Below are 27,839 nucleotides of genomic sequence, written 5' to 3' on the forward strand. Positions count from 1 at the left end.
AAGTTTCATAAGTAGTGCAACAAAAACTCTCAACAATAATCACACTTGTGTGGTATTGTTTAATTGTTGTTTAGTTGTGTTTTTAATCACTGATCATTTCCAAATAAACAACAGTAACCGGTTGACAAACATTTAAATGGAGAAAAAGGTTTTAAAATACACTTACATGAAATTTAATGAGATGATTTGATTAATTGACAGAAAAATTTATTCTGAAAATATTCGATAGTGACAGCTCTAATGAGGATCATAACGGGTTGCAAGTGAGTCAAAGCCACAGATGTCTAGAGTGGAACCCCGGAAGTCAATCGCCTCGATACTCAACATATTCGGTTTTTGACGCAAACTGTCAGGAAATATCTGCCTTGGTGCGTGAACAAAGCTTTGCAAACCAATGTTACTCAACATTGTTGTTTAGCGGGTCTTAAACCATTGTGACACCCGACTGCTGTAGTGCTCATTGAGCTTCCAGAAAGCTGCACCCGTGAGACCACAAGATCACAGGGTTCATGCTGAGAGTTGAGTTCACGTGATAACAACCATATAAAAAGAGAGAGACTGTAACACATTTGTTAACAACACCCAGCTGCACCGGCGAGACCACAAGATTACGGGGGTTCACACTGAAGAGTTGAGTCACGTGATAACCACATGAGGAAAAAACGAAAGCCACTAATTGTATGTTATATTTAAGAGGCTGGACGACAAATGTTTTTAAGAGCAGGTTTTAATGTGGGGCCTTTTCAGTAATGAACATATCCACGAGATGAAACAGACCAGCTCAACTTCCACACATGCGCAAATGACATAGTAGATACGAGTGCCTGTGTGTACTTCCATACATCACACTGTATTTGTAAACAATGGCCATCCTTTTGTTCATATGTATTCACTTTTGGGAGATAAGTTGAATGAATAAGCTATTTTGTCATGTTTCATGTATTTCAAGCTCATTATTTGTCTTTTAAATGTGCAACGTGTTAAGTGCCGCATGCAGACCTCAAAAGACTGTGCTCCAAGCCTTTGCTGTACTGTAGTTTCGGGGGGTTTTTGTGTGTGTTTTTATGTACACACAGAAAACCAAAACAACAGTTTTATTTTTGGTTTTTCAAACCTTTAAAACAAAAATTAAATCTCACTTTATTTTTGACCTCCTAACTTTGCTTGGGGAATGGGGAAACCTGTTCTAATTTTCTACACTTGCTAAACATAGCCCTGGGAAGACACAGAATGTCAGGCTAATAGATTTTCGTAAATTGTATGGTTCCACTTACTCCCTGCAATGTGATCACTTACTCATCATTGCTTTTGGTGGAACTATTGAGTTTTGTGAAGAAGTGAGTAGCCGTTGAATGCACCCTGAGTCTACTGGAAAACATCAGTCAGAAATTAAAAATGAAAATAGAAAAGAAACCTAAAAATGGAAATTTACTAAATCTAAAGCGTCAGCTGGCTTGTGGCTCAACCAGGAGGCTCGACCCGGACCGGATCTTGTTGGAAAGACTGCCAGCATCAGACTTGCAGTAAGGAGGCCGACCCTTCGGCTTCCTGACCGTGTGAGTGGTCATTAAACGCACCTTGCACAGAACCAATGTTTCAAGCTCCCTGTGCACACTGTGGACCACTGTGTGCAACACCAGATTAAATAATAAATTAATTAATAAATTAATTATTAATGTTTTTATAGTTTATTTGTTTGTTTTATTAATTATTATAGCACATTTGTTGTGCTAGAAGTACAGCAGGCAGGTTCTGCTTGACATCGGCGAAAGCGAGTTTTGCGGCGTTTTGAACTTTAATACGGGGACATTAAAGGCAATGGGACTACTCCGGCCTGAATCACCGCCGGACTCGTCTGCTACTCCTACCCCGGATAAGCAGCGTCGGAAGCGGTGTGCGAGGAGGCAGAAGAGGGGAAAGCGCGGAGGCGTCCGGGCCAGGCTAGCGGCGAACCCAACTCGCCCGGCCGTGCCTTCCATTCTTCTGGCGAACGTCCGGTCGCTGGACAACAAAATGGATTACATTCATCTGCTGAGATCCACGAACCGGGCAGTGAGTAACTGCTGTGTGCTCGTGTTCACTGAAACTTGGCTGAATGTCAACATTCCGGACTCTGCTGTGCAACTGGAGCGGCTAGCGTGCTATCGAGCGGACCGGTCCATTGAAAAAGGAGGAAAATCGCGTGGAGGAGGTATATGTGTCTACATCCGCGACGAATGGTGCCGGGACTCTGTAGTTGTGTGCAGGCACTGCTCGCCACTGGCGGAGTTTGTGATCATTAAGTGCCGTCCTTTTTACCTACCAAGGGAGTTTACTGCGCATCTGCTTGTCGCGTTCAACATCCCGCCTTCCAACGTTGGAAGTGACAGGATCACGGCCCTTAATAAACTGTATCAGGCTGCCAGTGATCAGCAGACGGCGCACCCTGACGGTCTCATCATATTCGCTGGTGATTTTAATCATGCTGACCTAATGTCTGTCTTTCCAAAGCTTCACCAGCATGTTACTTTTCCAACGCGTGGTGGCAGCTTCCTGGACTTGGCCTACACTGCACATAAAGGACCTTTCAAGGCCACCCCCCTCCCCAACATCGGACTTTCCACGTCACCGTTCTGCTTACCCCCGCGTACAGACCGAGAGTGAGAACTTTCAGGCCGGTTCGAAAACGAGTTAGAGTGTGGCCTGAGGGGGCCTCTGATGCTCTTCGGGACTGCTTTGGCAATATAGACTGGGAAATGTTTAAGCAGGCAGCTACTTGCGACAATCGGACAGACATTGAGGAGTATGCTGACTCTGTGACCTCTTACATCGCAAAGTGCATTGATGATGTGACCCTCACGAAGTTCGTCGTCACTCGGGCTTACTGGAAGCCATGGCTGACAGGGGCTGTCCTCGGGCTGCTGAGGGCCAGAGACAAAGCCTACAGGGCTGGGGATGAAGCGAGCGTGAGATCGGCTAGGGCGAGACTGTCCCGGGGCATCAAGGATGCGAAAAGGGCATTCTCTTCCAAGATTGCTGCCCACTTCAAGAACAGCAGGGATGCTCGGGGCCTGTGGCGAGGCATTCAGACCATCACGGACTACAAGCCCGCGCCGCAGAGCTGTGAGGGCGACGTCCCTCTGCTCAACGAACTGAACCGCTTCTTTTCTCGCTTCGACGCACAGAACGACACTTGCCCGCTGAAGACCCCTCCCCATCCGGACGAGCAGCCCCTGTGCCTCTCTGCCGTTAGCGTGAAGAGAACGCTTGCTGCTATCAACACCCGTAAGGCGGTGGGCCCGGACAACATCCCGGGACGGGCGCTGAACGACTGCGCTGTGGAGCTGATGGATGTCTTCACGGACATCTTTAACATTTCCCTGCAGCAGGCTGTCGTCCCTGAAGCCATGCTTCAAGGCTGCCACCATCATAACAGTGCCGAAAAATCCTGCTCCTTCCTGCTTCAATGACTACCGCCCTGTGGCACTGACCCCCATCGTCATGAAGTGCTTTGAGAGGCTTGTCTTGGCGCACGTCAGATCTGTTCTTCCCACCACCGTGGACCCCTTCCAGTTTGCCTTCCGACCCAATCGGTCCTCTGAGGATGCCGTCTGCTCTGCCCTCCACTCTGCCCTCACCCACCTGGAGAACAGGGACTCGTATGTGAGATTGCTGTTTGTGGACCTCAGTTCTGCATTCAACACCATTGTTCCACAGAGTCTCATTTGCAAACTCGTCAAGCTGGGCCTCAGTACCTCCCTTTGCAACTGGCTACTGAACTTCCTCTGTCAGAGGCCTCAAGTAGTGTGTGTGGGCGACAATGTCTCCGGCAGCATAATGCTGAGCACGGGGGCCCTTCAAGGCTGCGTGCTCAGTCCGCTGCTCTTCACCCTGCTGACGCATGACTGCACTGCGACCCACAGCACCAACCGCGTGCTGAAATATGCCGACGACACAACTGTGGTGGGTCTGATCACCGGTGGCGACGAGACTCACTACAGATTGGAGGTCGACCTTTTGGCCGCATGGTGCAGGGACAACAACCTTCTGCTGAACGTCAACAAGACCAAGGAGATTATCATTGACTTCCGGAAGGGTCACACCCACCACCTGCCGCTGACCGTCGACGGTGCTGTGGCGGAGAGAGTGAGCAGCACCAGATTCCTGGGGGTGCACATCAGCGAGGACCTCTCCTGGACCACCAACGCTGCGTCGCTGGCGAAGAAAGCTCAGCGCCGCTTGTACTTTCTGCGGAAACTCAGGCGAGCAAGTGCTCCTTCTGCCGTCATGACCACATTCTACTGTGGCACCATTGAGAGCGTCCTCTCTAGTTGTATCGCTGTGTGGAGTGGTGGCTGCTCTGAGTACAACATGAAGGCCCTGGAGCGCATAGTGAACACTGCGAGTAAAATCATCGGGGCTCCACTCCCCTCCCTGAAGGAAGTTTATGCCTCTCGTCTCACCCGCAAAGCGGCCGCGATTGTGTGTGATGTGAGTGACCCTGCTCACTCTTTGTTTGTTCTTCTGCCCTCTAGGAAGAGGTACAGATGCCTGCGCTCCCGCACCACCAGACTCAGAGACAGCTTCATACTCCAAGCTGTCAGGATCCTGAATTCCCTACCCCCTCCAACCTCTGCTGCATGACATCCTGTTCTTTTGCGCTTTGTTCTGGCTGTCTGCTATTAGCGCGCTTGCTCCATTTTGCTGCTCTTATTTGTCTATTTATTTATTTATTGTTTATTTATTTGGGTTATTTGCTTATTACTTATTTGTTGCTCTTGTCTGTTCGTTTTTACTCTTTGTGCTATTTGATGGTGAGTGTTGTGTACTGTGTCTAGTCACCGTGGGACGGTGGGAAACGTAATTTAGATCTCTTTGTGTGCCTTGACATGTGAAGACATTGACAATAAAGCGGACTTTGACTTTGAATTTAGCATCTAAAGATGGAAATTGACCAACAAAAAAAGTGTGGTCTTTATGATTTTGTTGAAAACAAGCTTTTACTGCCTGCCGCACGGCAACATCTTCCGCCTTTTACTCAATGCGTGCGGGCTCCTGCAGCAGGGGATTTTAACGGATGCCTACTTTGGCACAAGACCGGCCATACTCCCTCGTGAGCATTCCATGCCATCCTTTTTTTATAATTTCAAGTTTCAAATCGATAGTCTTAGGAGACTCAACTACACAACTTGTTTCTCACACTGCTAACGTGCCGAGTCAAACAGGGAATGGCCAAGCAAAGGGGACAAGCGCTGGGGCGCTGGTTTGGAAGTTAAAATTTGGTTCATAAGTGGATGTAAAAAATTGACGAGGCTCCGGTTTCTAGCTCGAAAGGTTCGTAAGTATAGGCATTCTTAGTCGAGGTACCTCTTTATCCGTGGTCAAAGCATGGTAAAGGTTAACACAAAAAGCCTAAAGTTTGATTGTGATGCTAATTTCTAATGGAACCAGTTCCAGCAAATCTTATTTTAAATCTTGACTTTTAGGGCTCGGGGGCAAGGCCCCATGGGTGGATGAGATCCGCCCAGAGTTTTTAAAGGCTCTGGATGTTGTGGGGCTGTCATGGCTGACACTGTAGAGGGTGCTTCGGGCGTACGAGGTGCCGAGCCAACTGATAAGGGCGGTTCGGTCCCTGTATCACCGATGCTAGAGTTTGGTCCACATTTACGGCAGTAAGTCGGATTCGTTCCCAGTGAGGGTTGGATGCCGCCAAGGCTGTCCTTTGTCACTGATTCTGTTCATAACGTTTATGGACAGAATTTCTAGGCGCAGCCGAGGCGTTGAAGGTGTCCGGTTTGGGGACCTCAGCATTGAGTCTCTGCTTTTTGCAGACGACGTGGTGCTGTTGGCTTCTTCAAGCCGTGATCTCCAGCTCCATCACTGGAGCAGTTCGCAGCCGAGTGTGAAGCGGTTGGGATGAGGGTCAGCACCTCTAAATCCGAGTCCATGGTCCTCGGTCGGAAAAGGGTGGAATGCCCTCTCCGGATCGGGGATGAGATCCTGCCCCAAGTGGAGGAGTTCAAGTATCTTGGGGTCTTGTTCAAGAGTGAGGGCAGGATGAAGTGGGAGATCGACAGGCGGATTGGTGCAGCATCAGCAGTAATGCAGACTCTATATCGGTCTATCTTGCTGAAGAGAGAGCTGAGCCAAAAGGCAAAGCTCTCAATTTACCGGTCAATCTATGCTCCTGCCCTCACCTATGGTCACAAACTATGGGTCGTGACCGAAAGAACGAGATCCCGGATACAAGCGGCCGAAATGAGTTTCCTCCGCAGAGTGTCCGTGCTCTCCCTTAGAGATAAGGTGAGAAGCTCAGTCATCCGGGAGAGACTCGGAGTAGAGCCACTGCTCCTCCACATTGAGAGGAGCCAGATGAAGTGGCTCGGGCATCTCATCAGGATGCCTCCTGGACGCCTCCCTGGGGAGGTTTTCCGGGCATGTCCCACCATGTCTCTCCGCTGGCCTGCGAACGCATTGGGTTCCCCCGGGATGAGCTGGATGAAGTGGCTGGGGAGAGAGAAGTCTGGGAGTCCCTCCTAAAGGTTCTGCCCCCGCGACCCGGCCTTGGATAAGCGGAAGAAGATGGATGGATGGATGGATGGATGGATGGATGGATGGATGGACTTTTAGGGCTGCATTCAATGTTTTGTATACTACCAATCAAGTAAGGAAATAAATTACATTCCTGCATGTACGCGATTGGCTGTTGCATTTGGACTTTTTCTTTATCTAATGCCTTCTTTTTTAGATGGGATCAAATAAGCACTTGAATTCCATAGTGAATAAATGCCACAAAGAAAATCACATCCTGTTTGTTATACAGGCGTGCAACAGTGCTAATATTACCGTTACAATACTGCAATGTCTCACACTTGCATAAACATATCCACCAATGTTGGAATTTGATGCCTGCTGTTAGGGAGCGCAGAAGACAATATTAACAAAGAAAATGCACTGGTATTATTTTCAAAGCAAGTCTTATAGTTGTTGCCATGGAAAATATTTTTTATTATTAGTGATGCATGTGTAGCATAAACTCACTTCCATCTGGCGTGTGGGCCTCCATGTGGACAAGATCCGATTCCTTGTCTAGACTTGACACAGACCTGGGAGAAGATGACAGATCACAGGACTGTTTGACACAAGATGGTAATGAATAAAGGGCTATGCAAGCTCACCGACTGTGTGCGTGTGAGGGTGTATGGTAGGGTATTTTCATTGGAATGAAGAATACAAGACTGTAATCTAGATTAGTCTGAATATAACTATATTATTATCTCAAGAAATCTACACCTGCTTGCCTCCAAATAAAATGCAACAGTATAAAGCATTGATTACCAACCAGTGTGCCATAGTGCATTACAGTAGTATGCAGTTGGAAATCATCAGGTGTGGCACGGGACATTGTTTAAATTCAAATTCTTCATTTACTACAAAATAATGTCTTTGGTCAAGTGTCTTTGCCAGTTGTCTCAGCCATACAACAAATCTATGCTCTTCCATTGTATGGTAAAAGGGGAATATATTAATCAGTCTGTCAAGGACGTCTGTTAGTAAGGGAAGCTTTTCACATTTAAAAAAATCAATAAAAAAATCTGCTTTACAAAGACTTTTTGAGAAATTTTTGTTTGGTGGCGTAGCTACTGTGGGATGTTTTTAAATTTTAATACAGTAAATGCCTGGGCTCAATACATTTTGGCTTCAACACTAATATAAAGGAAAGAACAAAGGAGTGCCAAACTGTTAATATCCTAAGCAAAGTCACACAGAACACAAGCAAAAGCTTCAGCAGTTCTGCATAACCAGACTTTTGAAGAAGAGGAATGGAAAAGAATAAAATGAATATATCTAAAGATTCACTTACCAGTAGAACCTAGTAGGGGTAACATGTTCATGAACAAGCTGCCATTTCCTCCCAAAGTTTAACGAACTGTAGAGCTGTAGATATGTGGTAAAAAGAAAAATATAATATTACTTACATAAATGTATGGTTTGACCTGAACCTAGCATCAAATTGGTATAGCTAATTTAAAAATTGAAGTAACATCCAGTCATGGTCAGTTGATTTCAGAATAGAGGTTAGTCTGGGGTTACAAACCATTATCAGGCAATAGCACTGACTTGCTATCATCATTAATCACTGCCTATTCAAGTGTGCATACTGTCATAGATATAGTATTTTGCTCCCCCTCGACAAAGACAGGGAGAGGAGTACATAATATTAATAATGTTTAAAAATTGAAACACAGCCACTTAAACAAAATGTTTGTAGATCCATATACTTTAGATCAATGTTCTATGTCAGTGCTTCTCAATTATTTTCTGTTTTGCCTCCTCAGGGAGAAGTACTTATTTCATGCCACCGCCCCGCCCCGCCCCTCAACTCTCCTCAGTGACTATAAATAGTGTCATTTGTCCATGAAATTTAATAAGTACTCCTTTGAATAATATGGTATCCTCATTAACATGTCCCTGGGTAACCACGCCCCCCGTAGGGCTATTTGAGAAGGACTGTTCTAAGCAAATATGCATCACTTAGAAAAGGCTTTTAAAACGAGGTCTACATATCATACAGTTAGAGGTGTATCTATCGAGGATTAAAAAGGGGCAATAATTGACATAACATTTAGTATGACTTGTTGCTCAAGGATGTTGACATCTTTAATGTTAATTATTGTACATGCATTTTGCACATGCACAATGTCAGGTCGCTGCAGGGTTTTAGTACCACTAGGGAAAGGGAATCACTTGAAAATACAAACAAAAATGGGAACATAACAGTGTATCTTGGAATGGGTCCTTAACTATGCAAACTATTTCTAAGTAACATTACATTTCAAATATAAGTTTTATTCCAAATAATGGGTTTATTGACTTTTACTCAGTTTCTTATGAGTCTTTGTTTTTTTGTTTATTGGTAAAAAACAACGACACCTATCACTAGTACCAGTTTTCCTTATATGTATATCCATTGCTATACTGGTACTTACAGTACCACCCACCCAAAACAGAATGTTTGATCCATGAAACAGTATGAAAGTGGTCATTCAGTATTGGAAAGTTGTTTATGTTGTAAACTATCAGCTCATTGATTGAGTAAAAAAACAGTGAATGACTTGAGGGCTTTGGAGAGATGTGAGGAGACAAGTGCTTTCTTTCCAATTTTCCCCAAGGTCAAGTAATGGATTCAATGTTAGCTGGAAGCACACCTTTGTCAAGAATTTTGTGAGGTTGAAGTGAAATACACGGCAACCCATGGGCATCTGATGTGTCCTGAATTGGTGCTCTGATTCTTCCACCTTTAGTTTAAAAAGATCCCCCCCTGGAGCGTTCGAGTTGACGTAACATTGAGGCAAGCAGGATACATACGTCATTTTTTTTGGACAGTGACATATGGACCAGCAGGCACAGCCTCTCCCTGCTCCATTTATCAGTTCATTGACATCTTGGATTTTAAAACCTCTAAGCTGTCACGCAGTACGCGTCATAATTTTCCACTCACGAATAAATCAAATGCATGGTCACTCGGCTGCCACAAGAGCCGAGGGATTTGCTGACCTACTTGATTGGACATTTTTTATTTACTAGACATGATAACATGTTTTATCTTTAAGTCTCATTTAATTGATGTAATCTTGGTAGGACGTACAAAGTTCTGTATCACTTTTCTTGAAAGGCAGACTTCGAAGACTCGAATGCGAGCGCCTGGTGGCCGGGCCTTCGCCCATGGGGTCCGGCCGGGCAAAGAAAAAGAAAACATGGGTCTCACTTCCCATTGGCTCACCACCTGTAGGAGGGGCCAAAGGGGTCGGGTGCAAAGTGAGCGGGGCGGAGGCCAAAGGCTGCAGAGGCTGGCTCTAGGGACATGGAATGTTACCTCTCTGGCTGGAAAGGAGCCCGAGCTGGTGAGTGAGGCAGAAAAGTTCCAACTAGACACAGTCGGACTTGCCTCCACACATAGTTTGGGCTCTGGTACAAGCCCTCTCGAGAGGGGCTGGACTCCCTTCCACTCTGGAGTTGCCCACGGTGAGAGGCGTCGAGCAGGTGTTTGCATACTTATTGCCCCCTGGCTGGTCGCCTGCACATTGGGGTTCACCCCGGTGAGCGAGAGGGTAGCCTCCCTCCGCCTTCGGGTGGGGGGACAGGTCCTGACTGTTGTTTGTGTCTATGCACCAAACGGCAGCTCAGAGTACCCACCCTTTTTGGAGTCCCTGGAGGAAGTGCTGGAGAGCGCTCCTTCAGGGGACTCCATCGTTCTACTGGGTGACTTCAATGCTCACGTGGGCAATGACAGTGAGACCTGGAAGGGCATGATTGGGAGGAACGGCCCCCCCGATCTGAAACCGAGCGGTGTTCTATTGTTGGACTTCTGTGCTCGACACGGATTTTCTATAATGAACACCATGTTCAAGCATAAGGGTATCCATGTGTGCACTCTAAAACCAGGACACCCTAGGCCGGATTTGCGGCCGCATGTTTTGGACACTCGGGTGAAGAGAGGGGTGGAGCTGTCAACTGATCACCACCTGGTGGTGGGTTGGCTCCGATGGTGGGGGAAGATGCCGGTCCGACCTGGCAGACCCATACGCTCTGTGAGGGTCTGCTGGGAACGTCTGGCAGAATCGCCTGTCAGGAAGAGCTTCAACTCCCACCTCCGGCAGAGCTTTTTCCACGTCCCGGGGAAGGCGGGGGACATTGAGTCAGAGTGGACCATGTTCCGCACCTCCATTGTTGAGGAAGCCGACCGGAGCTGTGGCCATAAGGGTGTTGGTGCCTGTCGTGGTGGCAATCCCTGAACCCGCTAGTGGACACCGGCAGTAAGGGATGCCGTCAAGCTGAAGAAGGAGTCCTATCGGGCCGTTTTGGCCTGCGGGACTCCGGAGGCAGCTGACTGTTACCGGATGGCCAAGCGGAACGCGGCTTCGGCAGTTGCCGAGGCAAAAACCCGGGCGTGGGAGGAGTTTGGCGAGGCCATGGAGAATGACTTCCGGACGGCTTCGAGGAAATTCTGGTCCACCATCCGGCGTCTCAGGAGTGGGAAGCAGTGCACGGTCAACACTGTTTACAGTGGAGATGGTGTGCTGCTGACCTCGACTCGGGACGTCGTGAATCGGTGGGGGGAATACTTCAAAGACCTCCTCAATTCCACCGACACGCCTTCCATTGTGGAAGCAGGGCCTGGAGACTCTGAGGCGGACTCTCCAATCTCAGAGGTCGAAGTCACTGAGGTAGTTAAAAAACTCCTCGGTGGCAGGGCCCCGGGGGTAGATGAGATCCGCCCGGAGTTCTTAAAGGCTCTGGATGTTGTGGGGCTGTCATGGCTGACACGCCTCTACAGCATTGCGTGGACATCAGGGACGGTGCCTCTGGATTGGCAGACTGCGGTGGTGGTTCCCCTTTTGAAGAAGGTGGACCAGAGGGTGTGTTCCAATGACAGGGGAATCACACTCCTCAGCCTCCCTGGTAAGGTCTATTCAGGGGTGCCGGAGAGGAGGATCCGTTGGGAGGTCGAGCCTCGGATTCAGGAGGAGCAGTGTGGCTTTCGTCCTGGCCGTGGAACAGTGGACCAGCTCTACACCCTCTGCAGGATCCTCGAGGGTGCATGGGAGTTCGCCCAACCAGTCCACATGTGTTTTGTGGACTTGGAGAAGGCGTTTGACCGTGTCCCTCGGGAGGTTCTGTGGAGGGTGCTTCGGGAGTATGGGGTACTGAGCCAACGGGCGGTTCGGTCCCTGTATTTTTGCAGATGACGTGGTGCTGTTGGCTTCTTCAGGCCGTGATCTCCAGCTCTCACTGGAGCAGTTCGCAGCAATGTGTGAAGCAGTCGGGAGGAGGGTCAGCACCTCCAAATCCGAGTCCATGGTCCTCGGTCGGAAAAAGGTGGAATGCCCTCTCCGGATCGGGGATGAGATCCTGCCTCAAGTGGAGGAGTTCAAGTATCTTGGGGTCTTGTTCACAAGTGAGATCGACAGGCGGATCGGTGCGGCGTCGGCAGTAATGTGGACTCTGTACCGGTCCGTCGTGGTGAAGAGAGAGCTGAGCCAAATGGCAAAGCTCTCGATTTACCGGTCGATCTACGCTCCTACCCTCACCTATGGTCACGAGCTATGGGTCGTGACCAAAAGAACGAGATCCAGGATACAAGCGGCCGAAAAGAGTTTCCTCTGCAGGGTGTCCGGCCTCTCCCTTAGAGATAGGGTGAGAAGCTCGGTCATCCGGGAGAGACAATACAAGATGGCGGCGCGTGCACACGCAGCGGCCTCTCTCCGTCCCAACCGATCAGTGTTTTGTTCATTTAATAAGTGTTTGTCAGACAGTTTTATGTGTTTGTCTGATCGTACCACGTTGCGCTACAAGTACAGCAGGCAGGTTCTGCTCGACATCGGCGAGAGCGATTTCGTACTTTGATACGGGGACATTAAAGTCACTGGGACTACTCCGGCCTGAATCATCGCCGGACTCGTCTGCTACTCCTTCCCCGGACAAGCAGCGTCGGAAGCGGTGTACGAGGAGTAAGAAAAGGGGAAAGCGCTGAGGCGTCCGGGCCAGGCTAGCGGCGAACCCAACTCGCCCGGCCGTGCCTTCCATTCTTCTGGCGAATGTCCGGTCGCTGGACAACAAGATGGATTACATTCCGGACTCTGCTGTGCAACTGGAGCAGCTAGCGTGTTATCGAGCGGACCGGGCAATTGAACAAGGAGGAAAATCGCATGGAGGAGGTATATGTGTCTACATCCGCGACGAATGGTGCCGGGACCCGTGGTATGCAGGCACTGCTCGCCACTGGCGGAGTTTGTGATCGTTAGGTGACGTCCTTTTTACCTACCAAGGGAGTTTACTGCGATTCTGCTTGTCGCGGTCTACATCCCGCCTTACAACATTGGAAGTGACAGGATCACGGAACTTAATGAACTGTATCAGGCTGTCAGTGATCAGCAGACGGCGCACCCTGACGGTCTCATCATATTCGCTGGTGATTTTAATCATGCTGACCTGAAGTCTGTCTTTCCAAAGCTTCACCAGCATGTTACTTTTCCAACGCGTGGTGGCAGCTTCCTGGACTTGGTCTACACTGCACATAAAGGAGCTTTTAAGGCCACCCCCCTCCCCAACATCGGACTTTCTGACCATGTCACCGTTCTGCTTACCCCCACGTACAGACAGAGAGTGAGAACTTCCAGGACGGTTCGCAAAAGTGTTAGGGTATGGCCTGAGGGGGCCTCTGATGCTCTTCGGGACTGCTTTGGCACTACAGATTGGGAATTGTTTAACCAGGCAGCCACTTGCGACAATCAGACAGACATTGAGGAGTATGCTGACTCTGTGACCTCTTACATCGCTAAGTGCATTGATGATGTGACCCTCACGAAGTACGTCCTCACTCGAGCTAACTAGAAGCCATGGCTGACAGGGGCTGTCCTCAGGCTGCTGAGGGCCAGGGAAAAAGCCTACAGGGCTGGGGATGAAGCGGGCGTGAGATCACCTAGGGTGAATCTATCCCGGGGCATCAAAGATGAGAAAAAGGAGTTCTCTTCCAAGATTAATGCCCACTTCAAGGACAGCGGGGATGCTCGGGGCCTGTGGCGAGGCATTCAGACCATCACGGACTACAAGCCGGCGCCGCAGAGATGTGAGGACGATGTCCCTCTGCTCAACGAACTGAACTGCTTCTTTGCTTGCTTCGACGCACAGAACGACACTCTCTGCCGTTAGCGTGAGGAGGACGCTTGCTGCTATCAACACCCGTAAGGCCGCGGGCCCGGACAACATCCCGGGACTGCGATGAGGAGCTGATGGATGTCTTCACGGACATCTTTAACATTTCCCTGCGGCAGGCCATCGTCTCATCTTGCTTCAAGGCTGCCACCATCATACCTGTGCCGACAAATCCTGCTCCCTCCTGCTTCAATGAAGATCTCTTCTTCCCCCCACTGTGGACCCCTTCCAGTTTGCCTTCCGACCCAATCGTTCCTCTGAGGATGCCATCTGCTCTGCCCTCCACTCTGCCCTCACCCACCTGGAGAACAGGGACTCGTATGTGAGATTGCTGTTTGTGGACTTCAGTTCTACATTCAACACCATTGTTCCACAGCGTCTCATTTGCAAAATTGACAAGCTGGGCCTCAGTACCTCCCTTTGCAACTGGCTACTGGACTTCCTCTGTCAGAGGCCTCAAGTAGTGCGTGTGGGCGACAATGTGTCCGGCAGCATAACGCTGAGCACGGGGGCCCTTCAAGGCTGTGTGCTCAGTCCGCTGCTCTTCACCCTGCTGACGCATGACTGCACTGCGACCTACAGCAGCAACCGCTTGCTGAAATATGCCGACGACATGACTGTGGTGGGTCTGATCACCGGTGGTGACGAGACTCACTACAGATCGGAGGTCGACCTTTTGGCCGCTTGGTGCAGGGACAACAACCTTCTGCTGAACGTCAACAAGACCAATGAGATTATCATTGACTTCCGGAAGGGTCACGCCCACCACCTGCCTCTGACCGTCGACGATGCTGTGGTGGAGAGAGTGAGCAGCACCAGATTCCTGGGGGTGCACATCAGTGAGGACCTCTCCTGGACCACCAACATAGCGTCGCTGGCGAAGAAGGCTCAGCGCCGCCTGTACTTTCTGCGGAAACTCAGGCGAGCAAGTGCTCCTCCCGCCTTCGTGACCACATTCTACCGTGGCACCATTGAGAGCGTCCTCTCCAGTTGCATCGCTGTGTGGGGTGGTGGCTGCTCTGAGTACAACATGAAGGCCCTGCAGCGCATAGTGACCACTGCGAGTAAAATCATCGGGGCTCCACTCCCCTCCCTGAAGGAGGTTTACGCCTCCCGTCTCACCCGCAAAGCGGCTGCGATTGTGTGTGATGTGAGTCACCCCGCTCACTCTTTGTTTGATCATCTGCCCTCTAGGAAGAGATACAGATGCCTGCGCTCCCGCACCACCAGACTCAGAGACAGCTTCGTGCTCCAAGCTGTCCGGATCCCGAATTCTCTTACCCCTCTGCTTCATGACATTCTGTTCTTTTGCGCTATGATCTGGCTGTTTGCTATTAACGCGCTTGCTCCATTTTGCTGCTCTTATCTGTCTATTTATTTATTTATTGTTTATTTATTTGGGTTATTTGCTTATTACTTATTTGTTGCTCTTGTCTGTTCGTTTTTACTCTTTGTGCTATTTGATGTGAGTGTTGTGTACTGTGTCTAGTCACCGTGGGACGGTGAGAAACATAGTTTTGATCTCTTGTGTGCCTGGCATGTGAAGAAATTGACAATAAAGCGGACTTTGACTTTTACTCGGAGTAGAGCCGCTGCTCCTCCACGTTGCGAGGAGCCAGATGAGGTGGCCTGGGCATCTCATCAGGATGCCTCCTGGAAGCCTCCATGGGGAGGCGTTCCGGGCATATTCCACCGGTAGGAGACCCCGGGGACGACCCAGGACGCGCTGGAGAGACTATGTCTCTCGGCTGGCCTGGGAACGCCTTGGGATCCCCCGGGATGAGCTCGATGAAGTGGCTGGGGAGAGGGAAGTCTGGGAGTCCCTCCTAAAGCTGCTGCCCCCGCGACCCGACCCCGGATAAGCGGAAGAAGATGGATGGATAGACTAAAGTAAAGCAGATAAAATGATGGAGTCATACAAATAGAATATACTGTATGTCACACAGTCACAGGGCGATGATTTCAATTTAATTTAAGTTCACTCGTACTGATCACTTACACGTTCTACAGTACATTGCAATGAGTGCTCAAATGCATGACACAAAGGATTTCTCACATTTTGGTTAATAAAGAATTCAGATCTGCAGTTACTGGATTTATTAGTCCTGCGGGGATTAAGTCATACAGTTTAATGTATTTTATGCATTGGTCTGTATTCGATTTGCCTTCACAACCTTTACAGCAACAAACAAACAAACAAACAAACAAACAAACAAACAAACAAACAAACAAACAAACAAACAAAAACACAGGAATTGAGTTAGATCATACACAGGCGGAATGAGAAATTGTTTCATTAAAAGACTGGTCTCTCAGAGTGAATCTTCGGTACAAATCACACAAGGCTAATGATTTGACAGTTTTGATTTAATCTTAGTGTTTTTTTTGAAAATATTTGGATGCAAGTGTGTGCTAATACTTTAAACAATTTAGGTTGAGCATCTTTACATGAGATGATGAGTTAATTTTTGAAATAAATTAGGTTGAGCATTTTTGCATGAGATGAAAAATAAACGAGATGTGATTAAATGACTTTTCTGCAGCTGTACTTCCTTTTAATTCATTGAGGAAATCAACATGTTGCAGTGATGTGGACATTTCCCTGTGGCGCAAAGTCATACACGGTTTCAAAAAAAGCCCAATCTGCTCACATGTACTCAGTAAATCGCTAACCCTGTTGCTTACTTCCTGCTACTTTTCAATTTTGAGAATTCAGCTCCGTCTTTGAAATAAAACTATCTTCACACAGTACTAGCTAGGATAGAAATCATACATTTCTTTTGCTCACATCATTAGCAAAGGTTCTACAAAGAAAATGGTAAACCCAGAAAGAAACATTCATTGAACACACACCAAAAAAAAAAAAAAAAAGCAACCAATTTGTGACAGTAGGCCTCTGCAGGAGTTTTGATTTATTTATCAGCGGCATGGCATCATTAGGTCCCAAGGGATTTTACGTATTGTAAGTCGTATTGTAAGTCAGTATGCTCTATTTTGCAGTGATAATAAGACATATATGGCTTCTGATTGTGCAGCAAACGAGGTAAAATGTCAGTACCCCTGTATCTATTTCATAGTTTGTTGTGTTCATGGGCGGCTCGGTGGAGCACTGGTTAACACGTCCGCCTCACAGTTAGGAGGGTGTTGGTTCGATTCCACCTTTGACCCTCCATGTGTGGAGTTTGCATGTTCTCCCCGAGCCCGCATGGGTTTCCTGCGGGCACTCCGGTTTCCTCCCACATCCCACAAACATGCTTGGTAGCCCAATTGAGCACTCCAAATTGCCCCTAGGTGTGAGTGCGGATGGTTGTTCGTCTCTGTGTGCCCTGCGATTGGCTGGCAACCTGTTCAGGGTGTCCCCCGCCTACTGCCCAATGACCGCTGGTATAGGCTCCAGCACGCCCGCGACCCCCGTCGGGACAAAGCAGTCCTGAAAATTGATGGATGGATGGATGTTGTGTTCCAGGGGTGTCAAACGTACGGCCCGCGGGCCGGAACCGGCCCGCCAAGGGGTTCAGTCTGGCCCGGGGGATAAATCTGCATTATTAAAAAAAAAAGAATGAACTTCATTTTCTTTCAAATCTGCAGTTCCTATATAGTCCGCTAGGGCGCTGTGGCGGAACTAACAGCAGAGTGAAGCACTGATTGGTTCTATCCCTTTACCCGCTTTTTCTGTTGACGCTGGCACCCTCATCAGCGAAATGTCACTGTCAAAAAAGAGAAAAGTGGACACAGTGTGTCGGATTTTTCAGGAAAAATGGACCTCTTCCTGTATGGGAAACCTGTGTGCCTGGTGTGCATGCAGCAAGTTTCGGTGCTTAAGGAATACAATATTCGGCGCCACTATGAAACTCAGCATGGTGAGAAATACAACCGCTTGCACGGAGAAATGAGAAAACAGAAGGTAAATGAAATGTTGGTGAGTCTGAAGAAACAGCAATCTGTTTTCACCCGGAGCCGAGAGGCCAGTGATGCTGCGGTGAAAGCCAGCTATCTAATTGCTAGCCAAATAGCATTAGCATCAAAGCCGTACTGCGAGGGGGAATTCGTCAAAAACCGCATGCTGAAGGCTGCCGAAATTGTGTGTCCTGAGAAGAGACAAGCTTTTGCCAATATTAGCTTGACGAGAAATACCGTGGCAGACAGGATTTCGGAACTATCGACAGATTTGGACAGCCAACTGAAACGCAAAGTGGAGTCATTTCTGGCATTTTCTGATGCAATTGATGAGAGTACTGATATTACAGACGTCGCTCAACTGGCCATATTCATTCGTGGAGTTGACGAGACTTTGACTGTCACAGAGGAGTAAGTTCCACAAAACTGTGACTAAATGTTTTGCAACATTGTACAATCACTGTGATCAGTTTTCATGCATAATGCACTTAAATAAATGTTAAACTGAGTAAAAGTGTTGTTGAAATTGCACATAGTTTTCTTAAAAACTCTTAAGTTGTTCATAATATATTTAGTAAAAGGACAATTCATTTAATATAACAATTTTATCATTTACTTCTTCTCCTTTGCACTAATACAAAGAAAAAAGTGGACTTATTGTTACTTCTATGTAATTTTGCAATGGGTTTACTGTTCTGGCCCCCTCGAGATCAGATTAAGCTGTATGCGGCCCCCAGACCAAAATGAGTTTGACACCCCTGTTGTATTCATTACAAATTCTAAAGGTCAAATACTGAAATGAAGAACCATGTTCACAAAGCTGAAGTTTCAGATTTGAGCAGTGTTTGCTTACCAACTAAGAGTGACCTACAGTATGTGCTAATTAACTGTCTTGCTTTTACAATTAATTAAACATGTTTTGTCTGATAATCTGAAACTGCTGCAACACTGAAAATATCATTGATGCTTACTAAAATTGCAAAAATACATTAAGTGTCCTCATAAATGTGAGTGATTGTACCATCATGGCTTTGTTTTTGTGAATCGTCAGGCTGGTGCATGAAAGAGGCAAAACATATCTCTTGCATGATAGATTATGTCAAACGCAAATTGTCATTTTTAACACTTGTACTTAAATTGAAAAAACGAACAAAATTCCATGGTGTGCACAATTAAACTGCTTTTGTTGGCATAATCTTGACATAAGCAGGCAACTGGACATCTGGTTTGCCATGATTAATGGTGCACAAAGTACGCAGAAGTTAGATTAATACGATGGAGAGAGGTTTGCGTGGGAATGAGAGGGATTGCTTGTTGCTAAAACTGTTTTGTTATTGATAGAGTTGCGGGGGCAGTCAGGCTGGGGCAGGTGGGTAATGTGAACACAGGGCCAAAAAAGAAAGATTTTTTTTTTTCCACTCTTTGCTATGGGCAACTTTCTTGTAACAGTTTACTACTTCAAAAGGGTTGTCAATAAAGCTCACGCAATGCTAACAGTATTGACAAAAATGACAGTGAACTTCATCAGCACAATGTTAAGACGGAAAAAAAAAACTGCTGCTTACTTTAGATTCTAGTATGTGTGGGAATGTTTATTGTTCCATGTAAGAACAAGTATCATCTAAGTATTTTCTCATGTCATGGAAACGTGAACCACAACTGAAGGTAAGCCAAACCTGACAACACGGGAAACCAACATGTCATGACATTATATACGTGTATGTGCAAAATATGAAATTCTGTATCACTAAATGTTGCCTTTCAAGACAGTATGTAAAAAATACAAAAATATGAAAAACTATGTAAAATTAGCATTTTAGTTGTGACATAATTTTAGGTTTTGTCATCAGTGGTAATGTAATCACGACAACTATAGGTAATACTCTATATAAGGCACATTATTGTTGGATGCACCTCAGAAGGATAAAAGAAGTCAGGATAAAAAGCTGGTACAGTAATCCCTGTAAAATATAGATATAAATAAATACCGTAATTTTCGGACTATAAATCGTGGTTTTTGTCATAGTTTGGGTGGGGGGCGACTTATACTCAGGAGCGACCTACATGTGATTTTTTTCACAAATTTTTAAAATTCAAAAATCCGCGATGTAGTGAAACCGCGAAAAACGAACCGCGATGTAGCAAGGGATTACTGTCATTTGAACTGCAAGTGACGTCACCTATGCCACGCGGCGGTTGTTTACATAAAAGGCAAAGGATTCGATCACGGGATCACGAAGGGCGCCACGTACTACCAGCATCATTAGCGGCTTTGTTTGTAAGTGACACAGAGGACGAAGAGTTTGAAGGATTTAATGATTTGGAGTGACACAGAAGGTTTGAAAAACTATTATGGCTTATACGGACGCCCGGTCCTTCTCGACGGGAGCTCTCTTTCACCTCCGTTGATAGAATTCGGGGACCGGCGCTCAGCCGGGGGGCTGTCCGGGGACGGTGGATCTGGATCGGACATGGCTTTTAGGCACGTCCGATCCAGATCCACCGATCCAGATCCAACTGGTCCAGGTGGTGACCAGTTGACAGCTGGACCTGGCAGGCCCAAATGTACTGTGAGGGTCTGGTGGGAACGTCTGGCAGAATCCCCTGTCAGGAAGAACTTCAGCTCCCACCTCCGTCAGAGCTTTTCCCACGTCCCGGAGGAGAGGGGGGACATTGAGTCCGAGTGGAACATGTTACGCACCTCCATTGTTGAGGCAGCCAACCGGAGCTGTGGCTGTAAGGTCCTTGGTGCCTGTCGTGGCGGCAATCCCCAAACCCGCTGGTGGACATTGGCGGTAAGGGATGCCGTCCAACTGAAGGAGTCCTATCGAGCCGTTTTGGCCTGCGGGACTTCGGATGCAGCTGACAGGTACCGGATGGCCAACCAGAACGCGGCTTCGGCGGTTGCTGAGGCAAAAACCCAGCTGTGGGAGGAGTTTGGCGAGGCCATGGAGAATGACTTCCGGATGGCTTCGAGGAAATTCTGGTCCACCATCCTGCGTCTCAGGAGGGGGAAGCAATGCACGGTCAACACTGTTTACAGTGGAGATGGTGTGCTGCTGACCTCGACTCGGGACGTCGTGAATCGGTGGGGGGAATACTTCAAAGACCTCCTCAATTCCACCGATATGCCTTCCATTGTGGAGGCGGACTCTTCAATCTCTGGGGTCAGTCACTGAGGTAGTTAAAAAACTCCTCGGTGGCAGGGCCCCGGGGGTGGATGAGATCCGCTCGGAGTTCTTAAAGGCTCTGGATGTTGTGAGGCTGTCATGGCTGACACGCCTCTACAGCATTGCGTGGACATTGGGGACGGTGCCTCTGGATTGGCAGACTGCGGTGGTGGTTCCCCTCTTTAAGAAGGGGCACCGGAAGGTATTTTCCAATTACAGGGGAATCACACTCCTCAGCCTCCCTGGTAAGGTCTATTCAGGGGTGCTGGAGAGGACGGTCCGTCGGAGGTCGAACCTCGGATTCAGGAAGAGCAGTGTGGCTTTTGTCCTGGCCGTGGAACAGTGGACCAGCTCTACACCCTCGGCAGGATCCTCGAGGCTGCATCGGAGTTCGCCCAACCAGACCACATGTGTTTTGTGGACTTGGAGAAGGAGTTTGACCATGTCCCTCGGGAGGTTCTGAGGCCTGTCCTTTGGGAGTACAGGCTGCCGAGCCAACTGATAAGGGCGGTTCAGTCCCTGTATCACCGATGCCAGAGTTTGGTCCACATTTCCGGCAGTAAGTCGGATTCGTTCCCAGTGAGGGTTGGACTCTGCCATGGCTGTCCTTTGTCACCGATTCTGTTAATAATTTTATGGACAGAATTTCTAGGCGCAGCCAAGGCATTGAGGGTGTCCGGTTTGGGGACCTCAGCTTTTTGCAGATGACATGGAGCTGTTGGCTTCTTCATGATGTGATCTCCAGCTCTCACTGGAGCCGTTCGCAGCCGAGTGTGAAGCGGGATGAGGGTCAGCACCTCCAAATCCGGGTCCATGGTCCGAAAAGGGTGGAATGCCCTCTCCGTATCGGGGATGAGATCCTACCCCAAGTGGAGGAGTTCAAGTATCTTGGGGTCTTGTTCACGAGCGAGGGCAGGAGGGAGCGTGAGCTCGACAGGCGGATTGGTGCAGCGTCGGCAATAATGCGGACTCTGTACCAGTCCGTCGTGGTCGAGAGAGCTGAGCCAAAAGACAAAGCTCTCGATTTACCGGTCGATTTCTGCTCCTACCCTCACCTATGGTCACGAGCTATGGGTCGTGACCGAAAGAACAAGATCCAGGATACAAGCGGCCGAAATGAGTTTCCTCCGCAGGGTGTCCGGGCTCTCCCTTAGAGATAGGGTGAGAAGCTCGGTCATCCGGGAGAGACTCGGAGTAGAGCCGCTGCTGCTCCACGTTGAGAGGAGCCAGATGACGTGGCTCGGGCATCTCATCAGGATGCCTCCTGGACGCCTCCTCGGGGAGATGTTCCGGGCATGTCCCACCGGTAGGAGACCCCGGGGACGACCCAGGACGCGCTGGAGAGACTACGTCTCTCGGCTGGCCTGGGAACGCCTTGGGATCCCCCGGGATGAGCTGAAGGAAGTGGCTGGGGAGAGGGAGGTCTGGGAGTCCCTCCTAAAGCTGCTGCCCCCGCGACCCGACCCCGGATAAGCGGAAGAAGATGAAGGTGAAGGTGAAGAAGGTATTTTATGTGCCCTCTTTGCATCCATTGCAGCCTGGTGATCCTGAAAGGGGGATCCTTCCATCTGTGGTCCCTTCTCAAGGTTTCTAATTTTTCCCCTGGTAGGGTTTTTTTTAGTTTTTCCTTGCCCTTTTGGGAGCTCAAAATCAGGGGATGCTTTGAGAATAATTGTCAATTGTTTGTGAAGCCCTTTGAGACTGCTTGTGATTTAGGGCTATACAAATAAACTTGACTTGACTTGGCATATAGCACTTGCAAAGTCAATTGCGACCAGTAATCAGTCAGCTGAACCACCGCCAACTTTAGAAGTGTTCGGAAATTTCCTTGCACTACTCGGAATTTGTCTGAATTTCCAAATGGTAAATTTGAGCATCACTGAATTTCCGGCATGAACCAGTGTGTGCTCCGAGTGTTGATGTTTGGGTTTGGTCATATACCATAAAAAACATGCAGGGCATTAACGATTTAATTTTTTCATTGACAAAGGCGCCTCACCGACGTTGATAAATTATTATGTTACTAACTTTTTTCCGTTTAACTCTTATTCCAGAAAGCAGAATGTATTTTTTTCAATCACTTACACATACAGTATTCCTAAGAAAAATTCCTCAGGGTTGGATTTCCTCTTTAAGACCAGAACTTTAGCACTGTGTGTCAGGCTTGCAAGTAATACATGTACCGGTGTTATCTAGTATTCCACAAAAAAATGTCACTGTATTCCATTACATATACAGTCAAACATGTAATCAGATTAAAGGTACATTTATTAAAAACAGGGATTATTTCACAAGATTAAATACATTGACAGAGTGACGCCATTTAATGGAGCCCTCAGAAGAAGATACATTGTCACAATTGTCGTGTCGCTCAATAGGCCACCATGACTCCATCCATTGCTTAGAGCAATTGGTTGTAAATGTGCAGTCTTTAATTGGATCTGTCTATCATCTATTCATCTTGTGAGATGTTGCCTTCAGGGACAGTTTGAAAACAGCAATTTTTTCACATGGCCCTTAATCAATAAACTCATTCGAATCTGGTTGCACTACAGCAAGTAGCCACCAGAGTGCGCCGACTGAATTTAGAAGTTCAATACGTTGGAAAATAATTATAGAGTATGGTTAATAGTGCTCTCCAATTACTTTAAAAAAAATAGTAACGAAGGACCTAAGCTTTGTTTGGCTTGAAAAAAATGACCTCCTGAAGACGACAGTTAAAGGTGAGGAGTTCACAGCAGTCATAGAGAGGTTGTGATATTGAGTCCCAAAGTGTGGGGGCAGGAATAAAGAAGGCTCTCTTATTCTACTGCCTGTTGTGCAGATAATTTGGGTTTGGTTGCTTGAGGAAGGGCATCCGCAGTAAAAACTTTGGCAAACAAATAATGCAAATTTTTTTCTTAGCGTGAGTGGGTGACTTATATGTGATTTTTTTTCACTAAAATTAAAAAAACAAAAAAGGGAACCCGCGAGAAACGAACCGCAATGTAGCAAGGAATTGCTGTAATTTGAATTTCAAGTGACGTCAGTGGCGCGGCAGTTGTTTACATAAAGCACAAGGATTCGAACACGGGATGACGAAGATGACGAAGGGCCCCACGTACTACATCATTAGCAGCTTTGTTTGTAAGTGACACTGAGGACGAAGAGTTTGAAGGATTCAATGATTTGGAGTGACACAGAAGGTTTGAAAAACTAATATGGCTTTTACGCACGCCCGGTCCTTCTAGACGGGAGCTCTTTTTCACCTCCGTGGATGGAAGTCGGGGGCCGGCGCTCGGCCGGGTGGCTGTCCAGGGACGGTGGATGGGGCTCGGACATGGCTTTTATGCACGGCCGGTCATACTCTATGGAGCTTTCTTTCACCTCCTTGGATGGAAGTCAGGGGCCGGCGCTCGGCCGGGTGGCTGTCCGGGGACGGTGGATGGGGCTCGGACATGGCTTTTACGCACCCCCGTTCCTATTCTGTGGAGCTAGCTTCCACCTCCGTGGCTGGAAGTTCAGTAGTTGTTGGCTCGTTGAACTCTTGTTTTGTTAAATAAAGAGCCGTTTACCAAACCCACGTCTTTGCTTGTACTTTGTTAACGCTACAATATAGTTATATACTAGTTCTGTGGAATAATGACAAGGTTGACGTCAGGGCGCACGCGCGGCTTTGTTGACAAAAGACGAGGAATTTGGTCGATGGATTTAATGATTTGGAGTGACACAGATGGTTTGATAATATTGTTGTAATATGATAGTTATTTGAAATATATTTTATATATCGTTATATGGGTCTGTGGAATAATTTGAAATGCAAATCACAACGAGTCCGACGGCACGCGTACGCGGCATTGTTGACATAAAGGATGATCGATTGATTTAATGAATTGGAGTGACACAGATGGTTTTAGGTCCGTTCTCAGCTCTTCGTTTTGTGTTTATGTCACGTTAGCATACGTATCGTTTAGCCTGTTGTTGCTCGTTCATGTCTGTTCTTGGTGTTGGATTTTGACAAATAAATATGCCCCAAAAGTGGGATTTATACTCCAGTGCGACATATATGTTTTTTTTTTCACTTTATTGTGCATTTTATGGCTGGTGCGACTTATACTTTGGAGCGATTTATACTCCGAAAATTACGGTACATACTATAGCTTTAATTCTGCTCAGCGCTTTTCTAAATGGTTGCTTGTAAAAAAAATGCTGAATAAAATTTGTCTTGGCCAATCACCACCCTCCAGAACTTAATCCAACTGGCCCATCCAATGTATCACGGTATTCATCAGTGAAAAAAACAAACCCTGTCTATTCCAACATTAGTGTTGAAGTATTTCAGAGCCCAATGAAAACATTTCTCTTGGTGAGATTGTCTTGGCGTTGCATATGATGCATTTGCCTGATAAAAATATTTCCTTAATATCCCCTTATAGGAATGGGCAAGTTTGCTTTCCTGGGTAATTTTCTCAAAATCCCCAGTAATGTCCAGTAGTCATACTTTCCACAAAGACGTGGCTATGTTCATCAGCAGAAATCATTCTTAGAGACAATGAGTTTCTGAATAATATGAAACATCTTCCTAAATATTTTTTCTTTAAATTAGGCTGAGCTGGGGAACTAATTATCAAAGCTGTCAGTTTTATGTCACTGAGCTAAATGAACGACAGAATCAACAAAATTCACACAAAAAAAGAAACACACCAAAAAATAAGGACCCAATGTTTATCTTAAATCTTATCTATCCATCCATTTCCAACACCACTTATCCTTTTAGGGTCGCGGGGGGGGGGGGGGGGGGGGAGGCTGGATCCTATCCCAGCAGGCAAGGGGCGAAAGGCAGACTATACCCTGGTCGGCAACCAATTGCAGGGCACTTATAGAGAAAAACAACCGGTCACACCCACCTGCACACTGCCACTGAGCGGGAATCGATCCCATGCTGCCCGTACACAAGTCAGCCAACCCTTACCAGTTTCCCTCATTAAACACACCTGATTCAAATGCAGTTCATCCTCACATTCTGCAGGATCTTGATAATTGAATCAGATGTGTTTAAGGAGGGAAACTTGAAAAACATGTGGGAAAGGACTGGAGTTTGACACCTGTGCCTTACACCATGAGCGACCTTAAATCTTTTGTGCAAATTAATTTCGGGACACACACACAGTAAGACAGTATTTCAGTGTGTTGTTTCTTTACGTCACGTAAAACTGTCTTAAAACTTATTTTCTTCACTTGGCGGCCACAACGTTGGCTTTATTTTCTGAAGACTAGAGACTAAATCAGTAATTATGTCCAAAAACTGATGAGTTAGTCTTGAAAGGTCAGTATGAGTCTAATATAACCAAAAACTATGTAAATATGCACAAGGGAAAAAAATGACGGCATAAAAGAGAACCAAGAATTACAACAAAACAGCTTGCTTGTATTAGCCCACCATGGATTTTGATGGTGTACAGAATAGGGTTTCACTCCTAAATGCAAGTACTAAAAGCCACCTTTTTCCAAAGCCTAAGATCTGCTGCTGATTAAACTCAAAGACAGACATGCTCTGAAAATCATTAGCTAGTTGCAAGCTGAAAACGACCGTTTAAAATCCTCTTATTGTTGGGTTGAATGTCAAAATGACGTCTATATGCTGAGGAGAACAAAGAGACTAATAATATCTGTGTAAACTCTTGATGAATAACGCATTTTTTAATGACCCTTGGGATGTCTGCAGATGACACATTCAGGGTGAATGAAAGAAAAATGCAGCAGAAGCCAGTGCCAGTGTCGAAATGATGATGCAAATACCAAATGCCTCTGACTGCATGGGTTGAGTTTGAGTTGCTTAAAGCATGTCTCAGTTATCTTAGTTATCTTAGAGTCTTATTGAACGGTTTCTTGATTTGTAACCGGCCTTCATTATTTAGGTGTATCAATCAGTCAACTCAATCTATGTGGCTGCTATTTCTCTTTTTATTAATCTTACCAAATTGACAGCGAGCCAGATGCACCTCATATACTGTATACAGTGTCATTAACAATGTAAACCGATAAAAGCATTTGACTTTAGGGATGGGTACTGTAGAAATTTACATTAAAGGGATTTACATTCATGCTGACCATGTCCCTGATGGTCTCGTGCACGGGTGTCATAATCAAGGCCCGGGGGCCAGATACGGCCCACCCAATCATTTTAGGTGGCCGGCGAAGACAAATTGTGCATCGAATTCATGTCAATTCCAAAATTTCAAATTCTTTTCACTTTTAAAAAATAGAGATATTGTTAGCAATTTTTTTTACCATTCTTTTTTTTATTATTTGATTTGATTTCAGTATTTCATTTTTAAATATTTGAACAATTTTTATTAGTCTTTGTAGCCTATACTATATATACAATAAGAGATGTTCATACATTTATTTGGGTTGACAATTTTAATGGCCTTTTGAGGCAAACTATGACTATGATGTGGCCTGTGACAAAAATAGGTTTGACACCCCTGCTCTAGTGGTTAGGATGCGGCGCTTTCTCTGCCGCGGCCTGGGTTTGATTCCCGGTCAGGAAACCAGATGCAGCCATAGGGGGGCACAAGCCAGTGTCTTCCCAAGCCCGGGTAAATGCCGAGGGTTGCATCAGGAAGGGCATCTGGCGTAAAAAATGTGCCAAAAACGTTTCATGCAAACCATCTGAAAAACAGATGATTTGCTGTGGTGACCCCTGAGGGGAAAAGCCGAAAGGAGCCACCACATTTATGCTGACCATAAATTAACTGTTGGAATGTTTGCAATAATTACTTTTCATTTTCATTTACTGAGAAGGTCTGGGTCGGACAAGAGAACTTCTGTGTTGGCAGTCCAGCTAAAGGACATCAAATCATGCACTGATTAAGACTTGTGTTGGCAGTCCAGCTGAAGGACATCAAACCATCCACTAATTATACTCATCTGTGAAACTTCAGCCTCATGAAGGAAGGACACAAGCATTCCTGAATTATCGCCGCAGCAGGATTGGCCTGATCAACGACGGCCAACAACCAAGAACACACACACAAACAGCAAAGCACACCCTTTGTTGAAATGTTCTGTATAAAGCCTGGGTCAGAGAAATGT

General features: G+C 46.9%; 1 protein-coding gene across 1 annotated transcript in view; it reads right to left on the reverse strand.

Moving 5' to 3' along the window:
* Positions 1-27,839, reverse strand: part of sorcs3a (sortilin related VPS10 domain containing receptor 3a) — a 249,537-nt gene that overhangs the window by 110,115 nt on the left and 111,583 nt on the right. The window contains exons 5-6 of the mRNA XM_085911312.1: positions 7,844-7,917; positions 7,021-7,085 (exon numbers count right to left, since the gene is read on the reverse strand). Coding sequence (XP_085767438.1) covers positions 7,021-7,085; positions 7,844-7,917 — 139 coding nt within the window. The remainder of the gene's footprint in view (positions 1-7,020; positions 7,086-7,843; positions 7,918-27,839) is intronic.

The sequence above is a fragment of the Syngnathus leptorhynchus genome, chromosome 5 (assembly GCF_054491065.1).
Source record: "Syngnathus leptorhynchus isolate UIUO chromosome 5, UIUO_Slep, whole genome shotgun sequence".
Lineage (NCBI taxonomy): Eukaryota > Metazoa > Chordata > Actinopteri > Syngnathiformes > Syngnathidae > Syngnathus > Syngnathus leptorhynchus.